This window comes from Triturus cristatus, chromosome 11 (genome assembly GCF_964204655.1).
Source record: "Triturus cristatus chromosome 11, aTriCri1.1, whole genome shotgun sequence".
NCBI classification, from domain to species: Eukaryota; Metazoa; Chordata; class Amphibia; order Caudata; family Salamandridae; genus Triturus; species Triturus cristatus.
In genome coordinates this window covers 385155643-385179971 of record NC_140594.1, presented here as the reverse complement: position 1 = coordinate 385179971, position 24329 = coordinate 385155643, and the positions used below count along the sequence as shown (strand labels likewise).

Here is a 24329-nt window from a genome sequence, read left to right as displayed (position 1 = left end):
TTGCGCAGGTTGGAGAAACACACACATACTGCATACCGACAACGCCTGCATATGGAAGGAGACAAAACAGGAGCTTTGTTGGCTTGATTGGTTAAACGGGAGTCGCCCACAACCCCCATCTTGCAGCTCTGGGATAATAGCGGGAAAATGGTGCACAAACACAGTTCGTGATCACTAAGGCTCTGGCTAGGCATCTCCCTCTGCAGGAGGCAGTCCGAGCCTTCCTGGCTTCTGTCGAGCTCCCCCAGTTGGATCTGGAGATGACTGAGGTTCTGAGTGCCCCAATTAATAGAGAATAGATCATGATAGCTATCCAACATCTCAAATCTGCTAAAAGCCTTGGGAAGTGATGGGCTACCGGTGGAGTTCTATCAGAGGTTCGCCCCCCTGCTGGTTGACCGCCTACTGGAAGTCTCCAACGAAGCACTCGCGGTTGGCACTTTACCGCCTTCCATATGAGAGGCCATGGTGGCCATTATACCAAAACCTGACGGATACCCTTTACTAGCCAACTCCTGCAGGCTGATTTCACTTCTAAATTTAGATGTGAAAATACTTAGTGGGATTTTGGCGGCACAACCTCTCCCGACCTGTGTCCCACCTTATCCATACAGATCAGGTGGGGTTTATACTTAAGAGTAGTACTGCTCATAATCTGTGACGCCTGATGGAGGATGATTATGCTCTGGCCCTGTTGGACATCGAACAGGCCTTCGATTCGGTTGACTGGCCCTATGTTTGGCAAGTTCTCCAGCGGGTTGGAGTGGGAGGGGGGTTCCTCAAATGGGTCCAACTGCTCTACACGGCCCCTATGCCCAGAATAAGAGTTGGAAGCTTGGTAACTATATGTTTGCCCTTTGCCGTGGCATTCGTCAGAGCTGCCCGCTTTCACGACTCTTGTTCGCGGTGGCTATGGAACCTTTGTCAGCTGCCCTGCGAGATCGGATGGGACCCTGGGGATTAAGCTGGGGGAGACCAATCATGTGGTCTCCCTTTATGCTGATGATACGCTGTTTTACCTCAGGCTGCCGACATGTTTGGTGCCTCTTTCCTTGTGGAGCTACAAAGATTTGGAGATGTTTTGGATCTCCGTATCAATCCAACGAAATCCAAACTGATCCCTATAGGCAGACTGGCAGAGACACTGCATTCTGAGCTACCACAGGAGGGGTTACCATGGGTGACCAAGGGAGCGAGATACTTGTGGATCCAACTGGCAAATACAGCCTCTTCGTATCTAGATCTTAACATCGTAAAAGTGATTAAAGGATTAAGCGGCTCCATACAATCTTGGCGAGACCTATGGCCTAGGCCGGATTGCAATTGTTAAAATGATTATCCTACCCGATGTCTGTATGCATTAAAACACTCGCTCTACATGGTTCCAAGGCACTACTTCTAGACACCAGATGGCTTACTGGCAGACATCCTGTGGGGTAACAAGCGCAGGAGAGTACGCCTGGCAACACAACAGAGAACATAGAGTAAAGGAGGGCTTGAGGTTCCTTGTTTAGAGTTTTACTATATGGCATCCCAATTACAACACGCAATGCATTGGCTGGATAGTGAAGATAACTGGGAGAGGCGACTCTTGGCGGACATGTGCAGCGGTCGCCCTTTTCGGGATCTGATGCTTGGTACTGGGATCCCCACATTGCTTCCATACATTGTACAACATGTGGCTATAACCTGGGAAAATGTGGTACGGTGGGTAGTGCAACATGCCGCTTATGTCCTGGATATGCCCCTGTGGGCGTTGCGTCCATTCGTCTGTATGTAGGTAGATAGGAAATGTATCACCCGCGAGGAAGCGACGGCCACCTTTAATTTGGGAACAGGGCAGTTCCTACAATACAAAAAGATGTCGAGAGTACAACGGGAGATCTGACCGTCGTTCCCAGAGGAGCCCCCCAGTACTAATACACTAAAAGTGATGCTATATGTGGCGCAGGGTTGTTGATTGGTGTTCTATCTTTTCCGAACCTTCGAAATGACGTACCATGTGGGGCTCTGCCCGTTCAGCCAAAATGGGATGCATTAGTTGAGGAGCCTCTGTCGTAGGGAGAATTGTTAAGGGTTCATGAATGTGTTCACAATGTGAGTTCCAATGCATGGTTTAAGCTCCTTCAATACAACCTTGTTCATCGGGTATACCTCACCCCACGAACATTACATATAATCTACCCGGCACGCACAGATGAATGTCCAAAGTGTAGATCGCGGGCAGCAGACTTTTCCCATATGATTTGAGCTTGTCCAACAGTACTCTCTGATTGGGAAGATGGGCTTGCACACCTCCGGAGGGCCACAGGTTGGATGATCCCTAGGGAGATCCGACAAGTGTTGCTGGGTTTGTTACCTACACCAAAACACTAGAAGCTAAGTATTTGTTTTGTTCTCCTGGGGTTAGTATTAGCAAAGAGACGCATTGCTATAGGATGGCTTCGACCTATGCCCCCACAAACAGAGGAATGGGTAAGGGACATGTGTGAGTGGGCCACTGCGGAAACGATACAAGTGAAATTTGTCCGGAAGGATGAACAGCTTGCCGATGATTTCCAGGCATGATCTTATATTTTATCAGAACTAAGAGACCCACAATCCCCAGGGACACAGGAGACTGTAGTTGAGGGGAAAACACAACTGGTGCCGGAGAATCATGGGGAGCGATAGCTAAAATCTCAGTGCTGCCCAAGACAAACTTGTAGATTTTAACGCCTTTCCTTACTTGACGACCTGACATCAGTTACTATGTTGAAAGTTGGCATGCGTCCCCGTGGACAGAATGAAGAAATGGAATATGTTTGCCTATATATCACCATTGCAAGAAAACATATGTAACGTCGTTTCTTTCTTTTTTCATGTCCTTATCCGAGAAATGGAATGCTTCTGTATATGGGATTGATGGGTTGCCGTCCTTCCCTTCTCTCTCCCCCCGCGGATAACCGGAGACTTAGTGATGATATCATTTACTTCCCATTGTCACTGTCGGAGAGGAGGGATGGGGAGCCTGATTTCACTTCAGTGTATTCCTTTGAAATAATGTCTGTGTAATTCCTAAATACCAATACAGTTATTTTTAAAAAAGTGATACAAAGCAGTCCGGCATGAATCAAAGTCAATATGTAAAGTATTTAAGCTGTGCCTACACAGTAGAAAAATAATACACAATGCAATAACATTTCACAAACAGTTTTAAAATTAAGTGAAAAATATTATGAGCAAAACAAGACCGAAACAACAAAAATCCAATAATGGGAACCAGAGACTTGACTTTTTTAAAGACTTAAGTGAAAATAGTTCCAAAAAAGACGAAGTACCAATGGAAATTTATGGAAGTGATAGGCTGGGACTTTCGGATTTGAGGCTGTCCATGAAAGAAGCCTACTAGGATACAATTAATGGATTGGTCCCAGTGAAATTCTAGAAGTCAAAAAAGTGTGAATAAGTTCCTAAGTGTCAAGCAGCTGATATGTGACGGCGTCTCTAATTTTGTACACTCATTGGGCTAGTCCCTCCTCCCCTTTTAACAATTTCTCTAGCATAAGTTGGCGTTCTCCCTGTTATCACAGAACCGCTACAGATGCCGTTTTCATCAGACCTTCTTCCGTGGCGCTCGGCACCACAGGTTTTTATTTAATTCTCTCTAAACAACATGTGTGCCCTACCTCCCCTGCAGCTCGGATCATATCCGCTGCCCTTCCATACTGATACCTAACAAATAAGTTTCCCACCTTCGTTTTATTATTATTATTTTTTTTTTACAGAGTTTTATATAGCGCGAACTTGACCCGGTATCGAGTATCAAAGCGCTTTACATAGCACCAGTTGCGTTATATGAGGACACACATTCATTTTTGTTAGGCACGGCGAGATTGTGATTTGCCCAGAATCAAAGGATGTTCAGCTGTCATTGCCGAGACTCGAACTCGTTCCCCTGATTCAAGGTCGACTGCCCTAGCCGATAGGCCAAAACCTCTCACCAGATGAACACTTCTATGAACACGCCCCAATTAAATTTAACCATCTCAAACTCCCCTCTCTTATATCCGTCACAGAGACCTCAAGATTCATTATATTTCAGCGCGAAGGCTCGCACTCTGCACGGTTCCTTTCGTAAGTTCCATTGCATTTACTATTTCCACAATTTGGTGCTCAAATTAACTACAGGAAAACGACTATCTTGTCTCTCCTATCTGCCTTAAACTACGATGCAGGCGACGCAACTCGCACAAACTCATGTTGGCCTTACCTCCACCACTTCATCATTATTTGGCCTCATACCCTCTTGATGACCTTTATCAAATTTGCACTATCCATATTAATTATCATCTACCATCTACATAACAATTTTCTATAACTATATTAGGCCCTTAATTGCTCTGGCCTTACAACCCCTTCTTTCTTTTGTTTTCCAGTGATTTCAGGTGTCCTGAAGATGATCTCAAATGTTTGAGATTGAAACGCCGTCAACTTCATAACTATATTTAACTCCTGGTTTTACTATATACATTCATTTATATGAGTTCAGTGTTATGCTTTTTAGGAGTTGCATGTTTTAATTTTTCCTTCACTCATTAGAGCATCTTTTTTTCACTTACTTGTGAGCACTGGATCATAAAAAATCTACAACAAAATTATATATTGAGAAAAAATATCTTGATGTACTGCACTGAATAAATTAATTGCATTATACACTAAACTGTTTGGAGGTCGTTTTACTTTAGAATGTTTGCATATCCATAACATTGTATATTATAGAGTCACCATCAAAAACGTACGGAACCTATTTTCATTGGTTTTCCTTTCTCGAAAAAGGGAACATATATGGGACCACAGGCCCGTTTGAACCACTGTTCGTAAAACATGTCATATACCTCAGGTTCTTCAATTTGTAGGGTTCCCTTGTTTTGAAAAATATAGTCCACACTCACGAGGCTCACCAACCGCATTAATACCAATGGAATTGAGCATTAGCCACTCTATCATCTTACAGTAATTCTTCCTACCTTCTACCCTAGCCATGATTACTCCTTTACCTACGCATTATTAATAACATGTATAACCTTTTTCTTTTCAATTGTATTAAATCTGGTTTCTTTCTTTGAGAGTTCTAGGCTTAACAGTACTTTATGTATTCACATTGATTGTTCGCAGGAATTTTACATCCAAAATTAACTACAATTCAAAATGAGCTCCAAGTGAACCATTGTTACAGTATATATATCGACAATTTCAGCAGTGGAAGGCTCAGTGGAGATGTTTATTCTCAAAAAGGGATAGAGTCCCTTTTTGTTTTAAGCCATATACACTATACAATGGGCAGCAATGGTCTTGTGTTAGAGTTGAAGATTACCAGCAGGTGAGTTCCAAAAAATAAAAAACTAGGAGCGACCACCCAAAAAGGGGTCACCTTGCCACATGATCCAATTGGAGAAAAGGCTGTCCATAGAGTCCAGTGAAGAAGAAAAAGCATCAGAGGGCATAGGATGGGTTAGGAGACTAAGTGGATGCAGTCGATGCTACTAGCAAGAAGGCATAGGGAGGGAGGGGGGTCTGTTTGGGCTTCAATAAAGGCAGAAAAGGTAAATCTGGCTAAAAGGGATTGAGCTATATCAGTCCAAGTGAGGTTGACTAGGGAGTGACAGGTGACTAAAGAGCTGGGGCAAAATTAAAACATCTAAATTGATGGGCATTACCACATCAGTCGGCACAAATGGTCCAACAGCCTTTTCTGTTGATATAATAATTCAATTTTTATATCCCATTCATCATGGACGTAGGTTACACTGACTAGACCTTCAATATTTCAAAAAATTAGCATGTTTTTTGTGTATCTGTATGGATACACTAAGTGTTATGTAGGTTCATAAAATTTTATTTATATGAAAGAAAACACTGTCTCCAACACTGAACATAAAGTGATTCACCCCTATGCTGTTACGGATTTTTTTTTCTAATTGAAGCAAATGTATGTAATACGCTCAATATGAAAAATGGATGTGAGTTTCTTGTTTCTTGTCAAATCTTCAGCAAGGTAATACACCTAAAGAGGGAGGGTCATTAATTCTGCATAACGGCAGGATGCTTTAGGAAAGAGACTTGCTGTGTTAAGCATCATATACTATTACATGTCTTGGTTGGGAAGGGGTCCCGCATTAACTTGCCTAGTACAGTGATGCCTAGTGTATGTGTGTTACACCTCTGACTCTCTTTCTACCCTCTCTTTTCCCCACCCCTCACAGGAAGCTCATTTCTGGGTTTTAATGGCCTCCAACAGTTGCAAGCATGTGGATGGTGTCCCCTGCTGCTCTCATGGTTCCTCGGTGACGTCACAGAGTGTTTACCAAACACTGGATGAGATGGACTTCGAAAGAGGTAAAAAGAGTCTGTGGTCTGTAAGGAGGACATGCCTGTTATCTTTAAGTGGGATTTCAACTGGTGAGCTGGGCAGACATTTCCATAATGGCTCATGGGCTCTAGTCTTGTGGTGCTTGCTTTGGGCTATCCATTATATCGTTATAAATGCAGTGTTCCCATGGGGCTCTTAAGAGGCCTTTTGCCATGAATATGGAGAGCTGAGGCATGACCAAGAGCAGTTTCACAGGACCTTCGATTGATGCAAGGTACAGGTCTGGAGCAAAGTTAATTAACTGTCTTAAACGACTGCTGATGTGACACAAACAATAGTGTGTATTGTATCACGTGGCACATTATTCTAATATTTTGGCACTTCTAGTTTTCTGAGTTGCATTTTTCCTGGAGAGGTATTTGCCCAGTAAGACGTATTGCATCAGTGATGATAAATATTTTTCAGTTGTGCGTCCACTGCTTCAGTCAGATCTCATGTTTCTGATGCACCCATAGATGACTTGCTGCTGAAGAGAAATGGTGCTCCTGGGTACGGTTGTCAAACACTGAACTATTTGAATTGTTAAGGCGCATATATAACCAATGAAATGTTTGTTAAAGTCACAATTTAGATCTGTTATTAAAAGGTTTTCATGAGGAAAGAACCTGTGCCTCCCCTTTCTCCAGCTCAGTAGGTGTGGGTCAGGCTCATTTCCAATGTGTTCAAAGTTTATTAGCCACCTTTGGTTGGGAGGAAAGAAGACCACGGGGTCTCGTATTTGGTCTGGATATAATAGAAGGGAGGAGTCCATATTTTCTAACAGGTACTGTATTGTTGCCTCTAATCTGTGTTATACCAGCAAGAGAGAAACGTAACATAAACTCAGAGAGCACAAGTTAGTGAAGCAACTCTTCTTCATCATGTTTTCATATCATTAATTATGATTGCATAATGTACCTTTTATCCCAAACGTTTGTCTCTCTTGCCGTTCTTTAACCTCTTGCACACAAAGCCCGGTCCTTTGCGGTCTGGAATACTGGTTCCCCAATGTCTTCTTGCCCCCTTTAAGATGTTCGCCCCTCTGCATTCTGATTTTATGTTGTCCTCACTTGGACAATATTAGACTAATGTACCTCATAACAGTAGTTGTAAAATAAGCCTTGAGAAAAGTTCCATAGATACAGATGGCGATCCTTCTTTTACCAATAGTTGGAAAGTAAATGTGGAGAAATGGGGTAATGTCACCTGGTTAAATTTAGCTCCACACCCCTGCCAATTGAGGACCTCCTGTGCCTGTAGCATGAGAGCCCATTTGGCCCAATTTTTCTGGGTGTCATCAATCTCCGTGTAGTACGTCTTCTGTCTCTTATGTCCAAACTTTTCATGTCTTGCTAAGTTCTTGTGCCCACTCTCAATTTTCATGCTTAGCTATTCATGAGGCTGGTCATATTCTAGATCTAATTATCACATTATGATGCTTCATCTCTTGTACTCTCACCCCACCTTCTGGCTGATCAGACCTCTTTCTGGTTGAGTTTACATTACCAACTACTTAAATCTACATGCTTTCAAGAAATGGGTAGTGAGGTTTTCACTGCGCAACATCTAATGGTTTGAGTCTCAAAAATTACTTCTTAAAGTTTGCATCAAAGGGAAATAGAAACAGTCACCACCCCACACTGTTAAATTACAATTGCAAGCAATTGTTAAAATCAAATCAAAAGTCATTTCCCTGAGCAATTAGCAATAACTGAAATTCTCAGTGGCATAAATATTTCAAAACATCAGTTCATTGAAGGTAGATGGTATCCGAAATTCGTTCCAAGCTTTATTTTCTATATCTGTCGTTTTTCATCAAAGACTTGTTGTAACCAAAATTCAATTCTTGAGTCCTACAGTCATACAGCCAACACGTGTTTCGTCTATGGTTACAATTTTCCATACAGACTTCCTCAGGGCTTATAACAACTGTTGCTACTAAAGAGATCCTTGAGTCATCAGCAATTAAACATATAATACGTAAGGTCATATATCAGGCCAGTTGTTTTGCATTTCATGCATAATATTCACAATAGCACATCTTTTTCATGAACAGCGTATCCCAAATTTCTTCTATTTCTGTAGGACTCAAGAATTGAATTTTGGTTCCAACAAGTCTTTGATGAAAAACGATAGATATAGAAAATAAAGCTTGGAACGAATTCCGGATACCGTCTACCTTCAATGTACTTAAATCTACAGATTCACACACACTCCAGAAATCAGTAAAAGTGGCCGCAATAGGACCTCTACCACAGTCGTCTGTGAATGCCGCTTTCATACTGGACAGTCCTTCAGCCAAATGCATTGTATATTGCATTCCTATTCAATATTGGATATACTGTCACTTGTTTCTTATAGACTGATTAGCACTTAAATTCTCTCTCTCCTTAGTTTAATGACCCTCTAACCAAGTTAAAATGAAAGTTTAATTGCACCAAATGTATTTGGAGATGTAACAATGACTCCCAATAACAATTAAAATATATACAAACAAAAATAAATTATCTATTAGAGAAGCTCATCCACAGTACTCCTCATTCAGAATTCCATCAGCTAATGACAAATAAAAATCCATGTTTAAAATATTCCAGCCTTGATCCTACCAAAGATATTACTGAGGAGTTGCGTCTCTTATCCACTTCATCTTTCGTGCTGAAAATATTTCTACTCCATAGACATAATAGTTCATTCAACATTACTTCAATTACTACAATGCACATACGGCTCATCCCTGCATCTAATTCCTGTGAGATTTCCTCTTTGCTGACCAATATCATGATATGTCACCTCTTTGATATTCAAATTCATGGTTGTGTTCTGGGTACTTTAAAGACTGACCTTGTACTCCCCCTTCTTGAAGAAACCCGGTTTAGATCTATCCAGTGTTAATAACAATTATCGTATCATATTTTTCTCTACATTCTCCAAGATTCTGCAGTCTTATATATCCAGACCACTATTCTTATCTCTAGAACATTATGATGCACAAGCAAGGTTTCGGTCCAGCTGAGAAACCGAAACCATTATCATTACAGTGCTAGATGACTTCATGATAGTGTCAGCGCCCTTATTCTACTCGACCTCTTGGTGGCCATTGACACTGTCAAGCATATGCTTCTTCTAAATTATTTTCACCTCTCTGCTACTGTAAGCACTGTTGACGAGGTTCAGTTATTTCCTAGAAAGCAGCACTTGGGCCTTTTCTTTCTTCTCTTTGTAGGATAACGTGATATCCAGAAGCTCTTTCTTTGCTTTTTTAATCTGTACCTTAGGCCACTTGCTGTCCTTTCCTTCTTTCATAATTTCAACTATACACATGTGCAGATTACACTATTAGATTGAATGCTTCAGCACTGTGTTCCAGAACTAAGAATGTGCACGGGATACCACTGGCTGAAACAACACCGACAAAACAGAGATTGTGATTACTCGTAAGAACCCCAACCTCTGACATCCCCTTTACGGACTCCTGAGTTTTGCGCATGCCGTATGCCTTTTAATTTAGAGAAGAGTCTAGGGTTAAAACTCGATTTCTTCTGTTCAAATGGATTGTCAAGTTGCCTCTGTTCTCATCGTGCACCTTTCATGTCAGGAAATGTCGCCTATTCTTCCTTATCTTTCTGAATATAACCTCCATGCTACTGCACGGCATTGATTTGATGCAGATTAGATTCATGTACTGGTGCCTTCCTTCAATCTATACAACATCAAGCTATTCGGACTGTCACTGGTGACCGTCGGTTTTGTAGGTCCTGTTCCAGTTTAAAAATCTTTACAGTCGTTGCCCATGGAAGCTCGTATCTGTTTCAAGATGCTATGCATTGTGCTTCCCTTGTATCTTTTTCAAAGGTCTATGCATTGTCCATCACTCCCACTATTTAGTAACAGCTAAATGTATGTCCAACTGCAAACCGGTTAGTCATACACATCTCTAGATTGCATAAGGCCCATATTTGTGAACCTGGCTTCTCAGTGTTGGTCCCATCTGTGTGGAATCCTTTGCCATATAGTCTGAGGTCTACCACTGCTCATTATTACTTGAGGAAAGATTTACAAATTCTGTAGTCATTCAGTGGGTATTGGAGTGCTCTCTGAATCGCTATTAATATGACTGGACAGCCTACACATACCCCAAAAAGTGAAATAAGAAGAGTAAACAAAGGTGATGGGCTTCATGAACATAGCTTCCATGCCTATTTTATTTCCTGTGATCAAGGACCATGTGCCCAGTGAGGCCATACGTTTGTAGTGCCCACCAGTGGCCTCCACCTTTGAATAGGGACCAAAAATAAAAGTTCAAAGCAAAACTAGGAACTCTGTAATGGAAACAAAATGCTGCAGAGATCTTTGAGTAATGAGAAAAGTACCATTCTTGTTCACATATCTCTAAAGACGATGCACCCGTGGAAGAGATATGCTCATAACCTGCAAGCCACATGATGCTGTGAAATGAATACAGCTCATTAGGATAATGTGCCTGCTGCTGCAGCAGCGTGAATGTGATCTGCAAGTCCTATATTTGTGATTGAAATAGTTCCCCGGCTTCATGCTGCAACATGCAAGTGTACCCAGCAGGTCACAGGTATGACTCCCACAGGGATACTTTGGTCGATTAACGCATCTGCTGTCAAGCTAATTTACTTAGTGTAATAACTCTTTTGCTCTTCGGTTTTTCAGCCCTATACATGGGATGTCAAAGACATGGAGCGGTGAAGAACTGATGGAATATCCCCTTAAAGGCTCAGAACCTAAGACTAGGAGCTTGAGAGTGCTTTGCTTTACCCACTCGCAGGCCGCGCTCCTTCTTTCGAAGTTAGTCTTGACAGTTCGTTCCTCCTGTGTTTACCAGTGGGTGAACATTCTAAGTATGGATGAAATACAGCTCCAGAAGGGTGTGTCTTGTGACTAGGGGGTGCTGTAGGCCTAAGCTCAGAGGAAAGATTGTTTAGTATATTTTATCCATTCAGCATTGAGTCTTTAAAGATTTTACCTGCTACTTGAATATACCCTCCATAAGAATCTGGGAATCCTCAGAAAAATATGAAAAACATGACATGCCTTTTGACAGAGCCTTGCAATACTGCACATCTCTACTCGTGCTCAAGCACCATCTTTGATCAGATTCTTACCATACATGTAGTGCCTCTGTGATCTTTGCTCTGTGACCGTTCCACTTTAAAATCAGCAAGTATATACACTCCTCTGGATTCTAGAAGCTCGAAACCACTTGCATTCTAGTTCATCCAGTTCAGAACATGTGGTGATAGAAAGCAAATCGTAGAGAATGTCATCCTGTCCATGAAGGTGGGGGTTTGTAGCTTCCTGTAATTCATGATGTAGGCGCCGGACAAGGCTTTCCTCACTTGGTGTTGCTAGACCACCTGTGAAAGAAAAGCCCTTTTCAAATGATCAGCACCCATGCCTCTGCAAATGACACATGCTCCTGGTTTCAGCTTTGGCTATGTTAACCTTGTGTTGTAAAGTTGGACTCTACATTAGAAGTAGCCACCAGGCTGAGATCTGTGGATTTGGTGGAAAAAGGAGGAGTAGAGTATTAGAAGGACCACTACGAAGCGATATCCCTGAGCAAACACGAATTCCTGCTATCTATGATCAAATAGTCCAGAGGGAACTAAAGCTTAAGAAGTCTACAAAATCACACCATTGAGGGAAACAAATTCAAAAACAAAATAGTAGCCACTCAAGAATTTTTCGGTGCTGCAACCACAATTTAGAACTTGCTTCCATTCGAAATCAGACAATCTGACTCCTTAATTACCTTTTAGAGAAAGCTAAAGACTAAACCTTTCTTGTTTTGACCAACAGCTAAGCAACTACCACTGACTCATTCTCTGATCCATGCATCCTGTCACCCTTAATTATTTAATGCTCCTCGCTGTCCCCACAAGTCACCTATCTCTTGTAACTCTTCTACAAATGTTTGCTCTTTCACCTCATCCCCTCTGTATAGTACGTGGCTACTCCATCTTGCTGTCTTCTTTACATTCCCGTAGAGTGTAGTATATGCCTAACCAGAGTTCCCTTACGTCTTTATCTTCACCTTTCTGTTTCTTATAGATCTTACTTTTATGTACAATGTAGAGATGATCCATCTCTTCCTCCTATTTTCCTTGTCGTACACCGACTGCTTGTACCTTCCAAGTCTCATTCATACAGTTTTGCTTTCCCTGTTGGTTGTAGAAGTGACTGTAAAACATTTTCTGGTTCTATGCAATTTGGTATTGCGCTTCATCATCATTATGTTATGTACTGCATGCTGATATACTTGTGTCAAGTGTGGTTTGTAAGAATTCATAAATAACTAAAGTGTGATAAAGGGAACCCTTGCTATCCATGCAGTGAATGAAACAATGCTATTCATAATTTATGATCTAGTGCACTAGGAGATATTATTGGGATTATTCCTTTCCCTCCAGGAACATTTCAGGAAGAGTTCTGGTACACTGAGGCATATGCCTCGGTTAGTTCCTCCACTTCCAAGCCTGACTGGAGTCCAGAAGATTTCAGCTAGATGCACAAGCTACTTTCTCAACTCGGTGTCAGCCTTCAGTATAGCTTGTCCTGAATGCTGCCAGCAGGAAGCAGGAGTTCTTATGCTTAAAATAGCATCAGACAAACATTAACATCTCAGTTCTTAATATGAAAATGAATATAAAACTATGAGTGATTAGCTTTAGCATTGAGAAAGTGATTGATCAAACGTGTACCAGCTGTTCTTTTTTGATATTGCTTTTTCGAAAATATTTTTTTAACATTTCTATTTGATTGTAAACGACAATGTCCCAGTTGTTGGAGGTCGCACGGAAAATAGATTAGAGTAGGAGCTTTCAGCCTATCTGTGACAAGTTAATGTTTCAACCCTACGGGGGGAAGTCAGCAAGACCTTCTTCAGGGTAGGGACAAAGCCAGTAAATGTGGCACCTAAAATCTAGGAGTTATAGGGCAAAGTAATGCCAAGTTCCAACAGAATTTGATACAGTTTGATTTGCCTAACTAACTTTTAGGCAATATCAACGTAAATAATAGTAGCTAAAAAAAAAGTTCTGTGCTCAAGGAAAAAACGTCAAATGCAAAGAAATGGAGGAAATTGCGCTGTCTGGAGATTGTGTGAATCACTGAAGTGGCATTTGAGCTGCCGGGAGCACTGGCAGAAGTCTATCTTCAGAAGAGGAATCATCCATATCAGAAGAATCTGTATAGGCTTGGATCTATGTTCCCCTATTTAGATAACTGGCTGAAAAAGGCATGCTTTTACAGTGAAACCAGTACAGATGTGCACCACTGTCTGCTGTATTTCCCTGGTCTTGAGCAGTAATACTCAAAGTACGGCCCGCAGTCACTCGAGGCCCTCCTGACCTTCACATGAGGCTCCCTGCTGAAGCATCGCACTGGGCTGCTGTTTACTTAAGACAGCACTACGTTTCACAAAGATGTTAAATAAACGGGCAAGCATTTGTTTACCTGATAACTGAAGTAGAAAAAAAATGAATAAGGAATCCTGCATCATTTAACTTTAGGAACACATTATTTTTTTTAAAACAAACGTGTATAAAAATGATAAATTCTCTTCAAAATTCAAACTTTTTTTCATTAACATACAGTTTCACCTTGGAGCATTAAATTATATCAGTGAACGGAAAAGTTTTGATTTTTTAAGTGATCATTTTAAAAAATGAACATATTAACATTTATGCCTCCTCCCACCCTGATGACAAGTCCAATACTTAACTAAGAGGCAAGTTAATTGTCACATCGAACCCTCTAGGTGGCCAGGAATGCAATTATACAGGGGCAACATTATAGTTTAATTCAATCAAACGCACACGAGAATCTTTTGTGCAGTGCATATCCACAACCCACAGTTTTTAAAGCTGGTCTTACATGTGATAATGAAGAAAAGGGAGGCAAAGTGAAATAAAACAAAACAATTGCCCAGAATCACACAGTTTGGTCAAGCTGGGAGGCCGAGATTTATCGTAGGTTTTCTGGTTTCATATTGTGCAATTCTATCTTATTCCAATTCAATAATGAAGTTGCTTTCTTTTAACACTTGACTCTCCCTTGCTAGTTATAGCAAGTAGAGATGGCTTACCCCAAGGTGCAGTAGAGGGAAAGCGATTCAAATACTGCATAGCACAGTATTGTCAAATCTATGACAATCACTTGCAACCCTCTGAGGCGGAAAGCCGGAGGTTTCTTTTACTGTTCAATTTTAAAACTGTCACTGAATAACTTGTTTCACTTGCTCATTCAAAGCACAAAAACGCTCTCGCTCACCTGCTGGAAGCGCTGCTGAGACGCGCTAAATCCAGTCCCCCACCCTCGGGGAATCGCCATCACCGAGAGCGCGCCTAAGGCGGAGCCACGCCCCCTGCGAGGCCACGCCCACCGACCAACTCCTTAAACGCTCTCCCAGCGCATCGACTCCAGTCACTTGCAACCCTCTGAGGCGGAAAGCCGGAGGTTTCTTTTACTGTTCAATTTTAAAACTGTCACTGAATAACTTGTTTCACCTGCTCATTCAAAGCACAAAAACGCTCTCGCTCACCTGCTGGAAGCGCTGCTGAGTCGCGCTAAATCCAGTCCCCCACCCTCGGGGAATCGCCATCACCGAGAGCGCGCAAAAGGCGGAGCCACGCCCCCTGCGAGGCCACGCCCACCGACCAACTCCTTAAACGCTCTCCCAGCGCATCGACTCCAGTCACTTGCAACCCTCTGAGGCGGAAAGCCGGAGGTTTCTTTTACTGTTCAATTTAAAACTGTCACTGAATAACTTGTTTCACTTGCTCATTCAAAGCACAAAAACGCTCTCGCTCACCTGCTGGAAGCGCTGCTGAGACGCGCTAAATCCTGTCCCCCACCCTCGGGGAATCGCCATCACCGAGAGCGCGCCAAAGGCGGAGCCACGCCCCCTGCGAGGCCACGCCCACCGACCAACTCCTTAAACGCTCTCCCAGCGCATCGACTCCAGTCACTTGCAACCCTCTGAGGCGGAAAGCCGGAGGTTTCTTTTACTGTTCAATTTTAAAACTGTCACTGAATAACTTGTTTCACTTGCTCATTCAAAGCACAAAAACGCTCTCGCTCACCTGCTGGAAGCGCTGCTGAGTCGCGCTAAATCCAGTCCCCCACCCTCGGGGAATCGCCATCACCGAGAGCGCGCCAAAGGCGGAGCCACGCCCCCTGCGAGGCCACGCCCACCGACCAACTCCTTAAACGCTCTCCCAGCGCATCGACTCCAGTCACTTGCAACCCTCTGAGGCGGAAAGCCGGAGGTTTCTTTTACTGTTCAATTTTAAAACTGTCACTGAATAACTTGTTTCACTTGCTCATTCAAAGCACAAAAACGCTCTCGCTCACCTGCTGGAAGCGCTGCTGAGACGCGCTAAATCCTGTCCCCCACCCTCGGGGAATCGCCATCACCGAGAGCGCGCCAAAGGCGGAGCCACGCCCCCTGCGAGGCCACGCCCATTACTTCTAGCACAAATGTGCCGACCCCCCCAGCGCAGCGGACGAGCGCAGCGGGAGCGCCGTTTGCGCGCCGAAGGCGCGCCTAAGGCAAGCCCGTCTGCGCCCGTCCGCGCACGACCGGGCCTAGGGCCAGAACCCCTGCCTGATTCCCTCCCCTCAAACATACGGTACTCCCGGAGAGACCTTTTGAGCCTCAGACCTCCTCCGCAGTCCTGTGATTACATCCATAATCCCAAGGGACCCTTCATTAGCTGCCCCTCATGCAAACCAACGCAGCTTAGGCTACCTGCGAGACCCAGCAAGCCTGTCACCCTCAACCTTGCCTCTCTGAACTGCCGCTCTCTTCCCAAACACGCGACTCAGATTGCCGACCTCATAGAGGACCATGAAATTGATATATTTTTTCTCACGGAAACGTGGCTCGGCCCTCATTCTCAATCTGACATGGTCTTAGCAACCCCACAGGGCTATTGTATTCAGTCCTTACCCCGTCCTCTAGGTAGAGGAGGAGGGATAGCCATTATCCATCGAGAACACCTCCACTTCAAAACCTACGACGCCCAGGTTACCGACACAGAAAGCCTGCATTTCTCCGTAACTCTCAACCCAACCACCTCCCTTACAGGACTCCTCATTTATCGCCCTCCCGGCACTCCGGGCCCCTTCATCAGCTCGCTTCTGGACCTAATTACAACCCAAGCCCACGCCTTCTCTAACTACATGATAGTTGGCGACCTGAACATCCACCTTGAAGACCTGGCCAACTCGGCAGCCCTTGACTTGATTCAAGATCTAGCGGCTCTTGACATCCGGTTACTAAACTCCGGTGCCACCCACACCAAGGGCCACCTCTTAGACCCTGTACTTACAAACTCGCCTTCAATGTCAGCCAAAGAGGCCTTGCCCCTCCCCTGGACAGACCATTTTATGGTCTCCTTCCAACTACCTGTAACCTCCAAGAAAAATCGCACACCCCCCACTTTTAGCAAGGATAGGACCTGGCCCAGACTCTCCACGGACGAATGGACTCAGACCCTGGAAAAAAACATCCCTGCCCAGGCAGAAGACCCAAATACCGCAGACAAAAGATTCAGAGATTGGATTACCGCCTCCCTAGACCTTATACTTCCACTCAGAAATAGGGAAAATAAAAACGGCAAACGTGGCTCAGCTCCATGGTATTCCACAGAGCTAAGAGCACTCCGCAAAAACTGCAAAAAGGCCGAACGTCTTTGGAGAAAGACCTGGCAAAATGCCAACAAAGAAGACTACCAGGCTGCGGTCAAAATTTACAAAGAAGCTATCAAATCAGCCAAAGCTTCCTACTATACCACACGCATACAAGAAGCATCCAATTCAGCCCGAGAATCTTTTTTAATCGTCAAAGAGCTGACCAAGGTCCCCACCACCTCCTCCTCTAACACACCCAAAGTCGACAGAAGCAATGAATTAGCCATTTTTTTCAACGAAAAAATCACCCGTATCCTGGCTTCCCTCCCTCCCTCCAGCCTTCCCAGCCTTACGGAAAGCAGTCCGGTCCCCAATTTGTCTGAAAGCAGCTGTCGTCCTTCGCTTAAGACTTTTCGACCTGTCATTCCCGCAGAGGTTGAGCGAACCCTTGTAAAAATGAAAAGTGGATCGCCCCTGGACCCAGCCCCTATCAGGTTCCTTAAGACAGTAGCCCCAGTAATAGTTCCCACCATTACGGACCTCATCAACTGTTCGTTTTTACATGGCATCGTCCCCGATAGCTGGAAGAGTGCGGTGGTCAAAGCACTCATAAAAAAACCCCAGCTGGATCCAGCAGACCTGACCAACTATAGGCCAATATCCCTACTCCCTGGCATTAGTAAAGTCACCGAGAAATTGGTAAATATCCAATTATCTCAGTTCCTTGAGACAAACAAACTGCTCAGACAATCCCAGACCGGATTTCGCCCAGGCCACGGAACGGACACCGCACTGCTTGCGGTGATTGAAGAGGCAAGGGGCTTACTAGATTCAGGAGGATCAGTGGCAGTGATCCTCCTGGATCTAAGTGCAGCCTTCGATACGGTCAACCACCGTGTCCTTCTGAGCAGACTGGCGAAAGCAGGACTTACCGGGACAGCTATCGGATGGATCGAATCCTATCTTACAGGACGCACCTTTCAAGTCTGGGATGACAGTCACCACTCATCCACCCTCCCACTCACCAGCGGCGTGCCTCAGGGCTCTTCCCTGAGCCCCACGCTTTTTAATGTCTATATGGCCCCCCTCGAGGACGTGGTAACACCATTTAACATCAAAATGGTGAGTTACGCCGATGACACCCAACTGGTTGTCTCCCTGTCCCAGCTGATTGACCATCCGGAAAACCTGACTAACTGCCTCATAAACATCCACAACTGGATGAACGAATCATCTTTGAAATTGAATGGGACAAAGACAGAGGTAATGTTACTCGGTAAGCAATGGACATCTATCCCTCCCACGATATGGCCCGATGTGTTCGGTGAAATCCCCCCCCCTAAATCTGAAATCAAAACACTCGGGGTGTGGCTAGAGCCACAACTCACGATGAAGACCCAGGCTACCAAAACCTCGGGCACATGTTTTGGGCTCATGTGTAAGACTCGTAAAATCCTGCCCCTACTCCCTCCTATGTCCAGAAAGCTCCTTATCCAGGGCCTAGTGCTGTCCCGCTTAGACTACAGCAATCTAGTCTATCTGGGTGCCCCCGAGGCTACCATCTCGAAACTCCAGCGCACACAGAACGCGGCAGCACGTATGATCACCCACACCCCCTCCAGAACATCTGCCAAGCCAGCCCTTAAAACCCTGCACTGGCTACCGGTGCGCCAAAGGGTGCACTTTAAAGCAATGTGTATCACACACAAGCTCTACAACGGTTCCGGCCCAGCGATCCTCAGCAACATGATTACACCCTATACAGCAACCAGAGTGCTACGATCGCAAAATGAGAATCGAGTCCACATTCCCAGATTCAAAAAAGTCCGCACGGGAGGCCGCCAATTCTCCGTTCAGGCGGCCAAAGGCTGGAACGCACTCCCCCTGGCCCTCAGATTGGAATCCAATTACCTTGCGTTCCGAAAAAAACTTAAGACCCACTTGTTTCCCAAGTAACACCCTTCGACTACCTCCCGTCTCAATAGGTTCAAGTTACATAGCGCGGGGATACCCCTGGGTCACCAGGCGCTGTAGAAATCGCTAAAATAAATAAATGACTCAACCAGAGGATTAATTTAGAGAGCAGTATGGAATGAAACCCTCAAAATAACCCCATGACTCACTGACCATACCTTCGACATGCTTTGTATCCTCAACATCTACCTTGTCCGCCACCACTGCCCCGCAAAGCCCTACTCCCACCCAGTTGACACAAATGCATCCCTCATGCACACCATGGACCATACTTTGTGGCCTCTGGTAAAATGTTTGTGAATATCCATGGTCTAAAGACTAGAATAAGCTTCCCAAAATAAGTCCATGAACTATTAACCACCTGTATAAAAAGAGAAAATTGTTCCTGAGAGTTTAACTTGATTCATGATCCTGCAAGATCCAATGAGCAGAGCACAAAGGCAGTTTTTGACCCTCATGGCCTTGACAGAGCAGCTATGTTATGTTCATACTAGTCCTCCCTTCATCTTGCATCATCATGCTGACGGGGCTTACGCGTATCTTACACAAAGAACTGCACTTCCAGTGGATACTGGCAGAGGGAGATTGAGTCATTGACAGATTCATGATGACACTGTTCTGATTGATACAGTGTTTGAACTGGAGTGTGGTGGCCCTGCTCTACCACCTTCTGTAGCACTAGGTCATGGAAAGGACAGACATTTATCTGGAAGGCTGGGAAGCTCACATAGAACCTCTTCTGATCGCAATAGATCAGAACGTGTGCCACAATATACTGGAGCTCAAGTGGCTCCATGGTATAAGTATGCTAGGAAGGCACTTCTACCTATAATCATGGGAAGTCTGTCCTGGTGAAGACAGAAGAACATAATGACACTTTTTATGTCCTCGAGCAGAGATGTATTCACTTGCAGAATCTGCCAAGAAGAGACCGACATGCACTAGTGATTAAGAACGCATTGCTGGTAGCGATAAGGAATAATAAGGAATGACTGGGCTGAAGACCTGACCTGATAGGGTGCAGAATAACACAATCTACCTCTGGACTCGGAAGTGCCAGCCAGCTCCGGGACCGGCTCGGCTAATCGCACAGCATTCTGCTATACATGGTGAGCCTTCCCAAATTAGGCCTCCAAGATCTCAATTTCAGCACAAAAACAAGACCGTTCTTTGCAGCTGATTGTTCTTGATCTGTGTTTGTAAGATTCTCAAGTTGTCTGCATTTTAAAAATATAAGTCTTTTCACGTGTTACTCAATTAAAATTTCCATTTTCTCCAGAAACAACATTAAGATGATGAACCAAGGCTGGCGCATGCACACTGATAAATGCTTATTTTAGAATCTTGCAATTATTAATTTACAGACTAAAGGCAATTCCAGAAATGTTGTAACGTGCGCCATCCAATATTGTACGAGTAACTTTATGACTGTTTTTTAGACCGCCTCCACTTCCATTAACATCAATTCAATTGATATTGGTTGTTGTTTTTGTAGCATGGACGAATATACAAAACTTGTTCCAGAATTGTTCTCATCTCATTGACAGTGTTCAGTGCTTTATTTGAATTATAAACGTGTCCACAGGAGTATCTGTATTGTACTGTAAGAATATAAACGCGGTATCCTTAACTGTAAAAGTGCGATGATATCATTTGCATCCATTGTAACTAAATATTTTCTCCTTGGTTTGACAAAATTGACAGCCGTTACATGTAAAGAAGTTTTAGAGGTTCTGTGAAACAATGCCCCTCTAATATTTACCGAGTTATAATTAACTCTGAAGGGATGTATGACGTTACAACGCATGCTTTTACACCGCATGCCGTTACAACGCATTTTTTACACCGCAAGATCTGTTACACCGCAAGCCTTTACAACGCATGCTTTTACAACGACGTACACTAGATGGAGTGCTGACATTAGAAATGTATAATTTACTATTCTAACTCCAGTCCACGTTGCAGTAGGGAAGGTGTTTGGATAGTAAAACTACACTATTTCTAATGTTAGCGCGCCATCTAGTGCATTTCGTTGTAATGGCATGCGTTGTAATGGCATGCGTTGTAACAGATTTCGCGTTGTTACAGTTTCGTTGTAATGGTAGTGCGGTGTAAAAGTTGCGTTGTAAACGTTGTATACCCTCTGAAGGGAATATTAACTGCCCTATGTTTACTGCACTCTTGCATGTAAGTCTGGGGTTTCTGTCTTTGGCATAATTATCAGGTCTGTAGTAACAAGAGTGTATTGTGTAGACAGGCCGGACCTACAAAGGATGTTCTCACTCTGACATTAAGGTGAGGACAATTCTGAAACATATTTCACATGTAAATAGGTGCTATGTAACCCCAACCTGAGTCTTTCATATATTAAGCTTAAGCCTGGCATATGGCTGACCCTGCCCTTGCGCTATCAGCCTTTCAAAGACTCAAGCTTGTAGTGAAGCTAACTGACTCATCCCTTCCAAGCCATTCTTTGGAACTAGCCTGCCATGTGACTTACTCTTGTATGTTTTCCGAGCCTCCTTGATACATTTGTTTACTTATCCTGAGGGTTACTAAGGGTTTGGGATGACCTTGCAAATTATTCGAGTCTGCAGGAAAAAAACATCTTTCTGCCCCTTGTGACTTGATGCTGAATTGTAGATGTTTAGTGACAGTTTTAGGTAGTGGCGGCTGTTCCTGCGAAGCAGCTGTGTGGCGGGAGGGGATAAGAAGGAGAGGAAGAAGGGGGGGGTTAAAAAATAGAAAATAACGTAACGGCCAACCGCCGCTTGTCCTCCGTCCTCTTCCTGGCTTCTTCTCTGCTCTTCTCTTCTCCCACCACTCTGAGAGCAGAGTAGATCTGCCCTGCCAAGAAGCTGCAGCAAGAACAAATAAAATGATAAAAATGTCAAGTTATTATCATTTTATTTTTCCTTTTTTTTCACTGCGAAAAGCAGTGGGGAGACGCTCCTCTACCTTAATGGAGGAGACGCCTCTGGTTTTTAACTGCATCCTAGCAGCAGAGTTTGGAATTCCATAGGAGACCATTTTAGGTGTAGAATAAATCAGCCATTTTAACAGGAACATTGATCTGCCATTCTAGCTACAGATCAAGGCCACTCAGCAGATAACCTACACACCTGATCCATCGCCCGGATACCCTTCGGATAAGTCAAGCTCTACATATCCAAATAACATAACATAACGGATGGCTGTTAAAAATGAAGCTTTGTGCAGCCATTTTAGGTGTGAACCTCAGGAGCAGGATTTTAATATATTGTGTTTCCCCTTAAGGTGGGGTGGAAATGTTTTCCAAGTTACTTATATAGTTGTGCTAGAGGCTGGTTTAGGTTCCTGAGTGCACTTCTTTTGTATTCGCAGGTATCTGGTCGGCGGCTATGGATGGGGATTTGGAACGCGTCAAGAAGTTTATTAAGAGCGGGGCGGACCCCAGCCTTCCAGACAAATCTGGGTACACCGCATTGGTAAGAGGCATGTCTACTGGTAACCTTTTGATTGGAGGAAGTGTGAGCATGAACAGAAAGCCCGGCCAGGGGTTCTGCTTGAGTTGTATTAGGTGAACAAACAAGAGCTAAGGCTGCATATAATGACCATAGTTGCATACAAAGCACGTATTACATATGTGCAGCTCCCAGCTTGCACATTTGCTCTCCCCATCGTTCTCCAGCTGCTCTTGTGCACTTTTTAGATCGATGTATATCTCAATCGCACACCGTATTTTCTGATTCTTTTTCTCTTTTTTCTAATTTGACTCTTTTTAAAAGACAGTCATTCATGAAATATTCAACAAATGTTTAGTGTGCAAAGACATTCTGTCCTTGATCCTTGGATGAAATAAAATTAGTGCAAACTGTCTGTCCGGTACCAGGCTGGTACAGGCAGCAGGAGTATAAACATGCATTATTGCAAAGCAATAGAATAAGTAGCACCTCCGGGTCATTGGAAAAAAACAAGCCGCAACCAAAGGAGGGTGTGCTCTGAAGTTCATTCACACCAAGACCCCTATACTTTTTATTTTCTGCTGCATGCTTTGACTTGCATATGGGAATTCAGAAGATCCCAGCTCTCTATCAGCTTTTTACTTTCACCAGAGAAATAACTCTTGTAAGCTAGACTCTGGAAGAACGCACCTGCTACTGCCAAAATGAGATTTTCTTTTTGTATTTGTTTTGTATCGATGTGTTCCTTTTCAGAGCCTTTCAGTCAAAGCCATCTAATAGTAGTTGCTTACAAACCCTAACTTTAACCTTTACTTGATCATTTCTGACACACCATTGCACTACATTAGATGTAACGTGGTGAATGTGATGACAGTCTTGTGTTACGCCCCATATTGTATTGTCAGTCTCTTCAACAGGTATTTCCCTCCATGGAAACGTCTATTTATAACACCTGCCACAAAATCAAAATGCGACCATTTAGAAGAATGATTTATTAGGCCCAGCACGTGCTTGGGTAATTGGTGTAGCATATCACAGGAGCTCCTACTGAGCCGGATAATGCAGGCCTTCAGAGACCAGCTTAGGACTCACAGTTGCCATCACGATCCCATACATCATTTTCTGCTCAAATCCTGTTTAGTGTCTGACATTCATCCTGTACCATCATCCTTGAGGGAGGCCAGTGTGCAAGTATCTATTGCAAATTTGTTCTTTGTAGATGTGTAGCCACTGTTCGGGGGAGAAGATACACAAGGCAGACAGGGGCTACTGGTTCTCAAGCCTGGTGTTGAGGTCAACTTCCTGTGGCCAAATGTATAGTCCACTACATCCTTCTGAAGTGACTCTTACGTTACTTTCCACCCCTCTCTGTCCAAAGTGAGTGGGACATGCTCTGGTTACCCAGATAGAAGTTCAACGTAATATGCCACACCCGCTTTCTCCTACATCTCTTTCATGTGAGAAAAAAATAAATTTGTTCTACAGTCAGAAATCACTGAAACAGAAATACTTGATGGCATGATCGACCACAGCCAAGTTATACTTGTTGCCTGATGCCAATGGGTGTAGGATGGCCCAACAATTTCAATGCCCAAAACTCAAACAAAATGCCTACTACTGGCAGTGGCATGAACAGTGCCTTGGAGTTACTTCCTGGCTTGCTACTCAATTGGCAAGTAAGACTGGTTCTTAAGAACTTCTCTATATCTCTGAGCATGGCCAGTAGAACAAAGAGCCAAACATCCTGGTTTTTCACAAGCCCAAGTGTCAAGCTGAGTGCACCTCGAGGCCAGTGACAACAGGAACGACTAGCCTCTACCTAGCTCTTGGCTCGGGATTCACGGGCTCACTGTAAT

At 43.8% G+C, this 24329-nt stretch overlaps 1 protein-coding gene across 2 annotated transcripts in view; it reads left to right on the top strand.

Annotated features, from left to right (window-relative positions):
- ANKRD39 (ankyrin repeat domain 39) overlaps positions 1-24329 on the top strand; it is a 104726-nt gene that overhangs the window by 34140 nt on the left and 46257 nt on the right. For both annotated transcript variants that reach the window (XM_085634597.1, XM_085634596.1), the window contains 2 exons: positions 6246-6378; positions 22394-22497. In XM_085634597.1, coding sequence (XP_085490723.1) covers positions 6267-6378; positions 22394-22497 — 216 coding nt within the window. In that variant the 5' untranslated portion in view covers positions 6246-6266. The remainder of the gene's footprint in view (positions 1-6245; positions 6379-22393; positions 22498-24329) is intronic.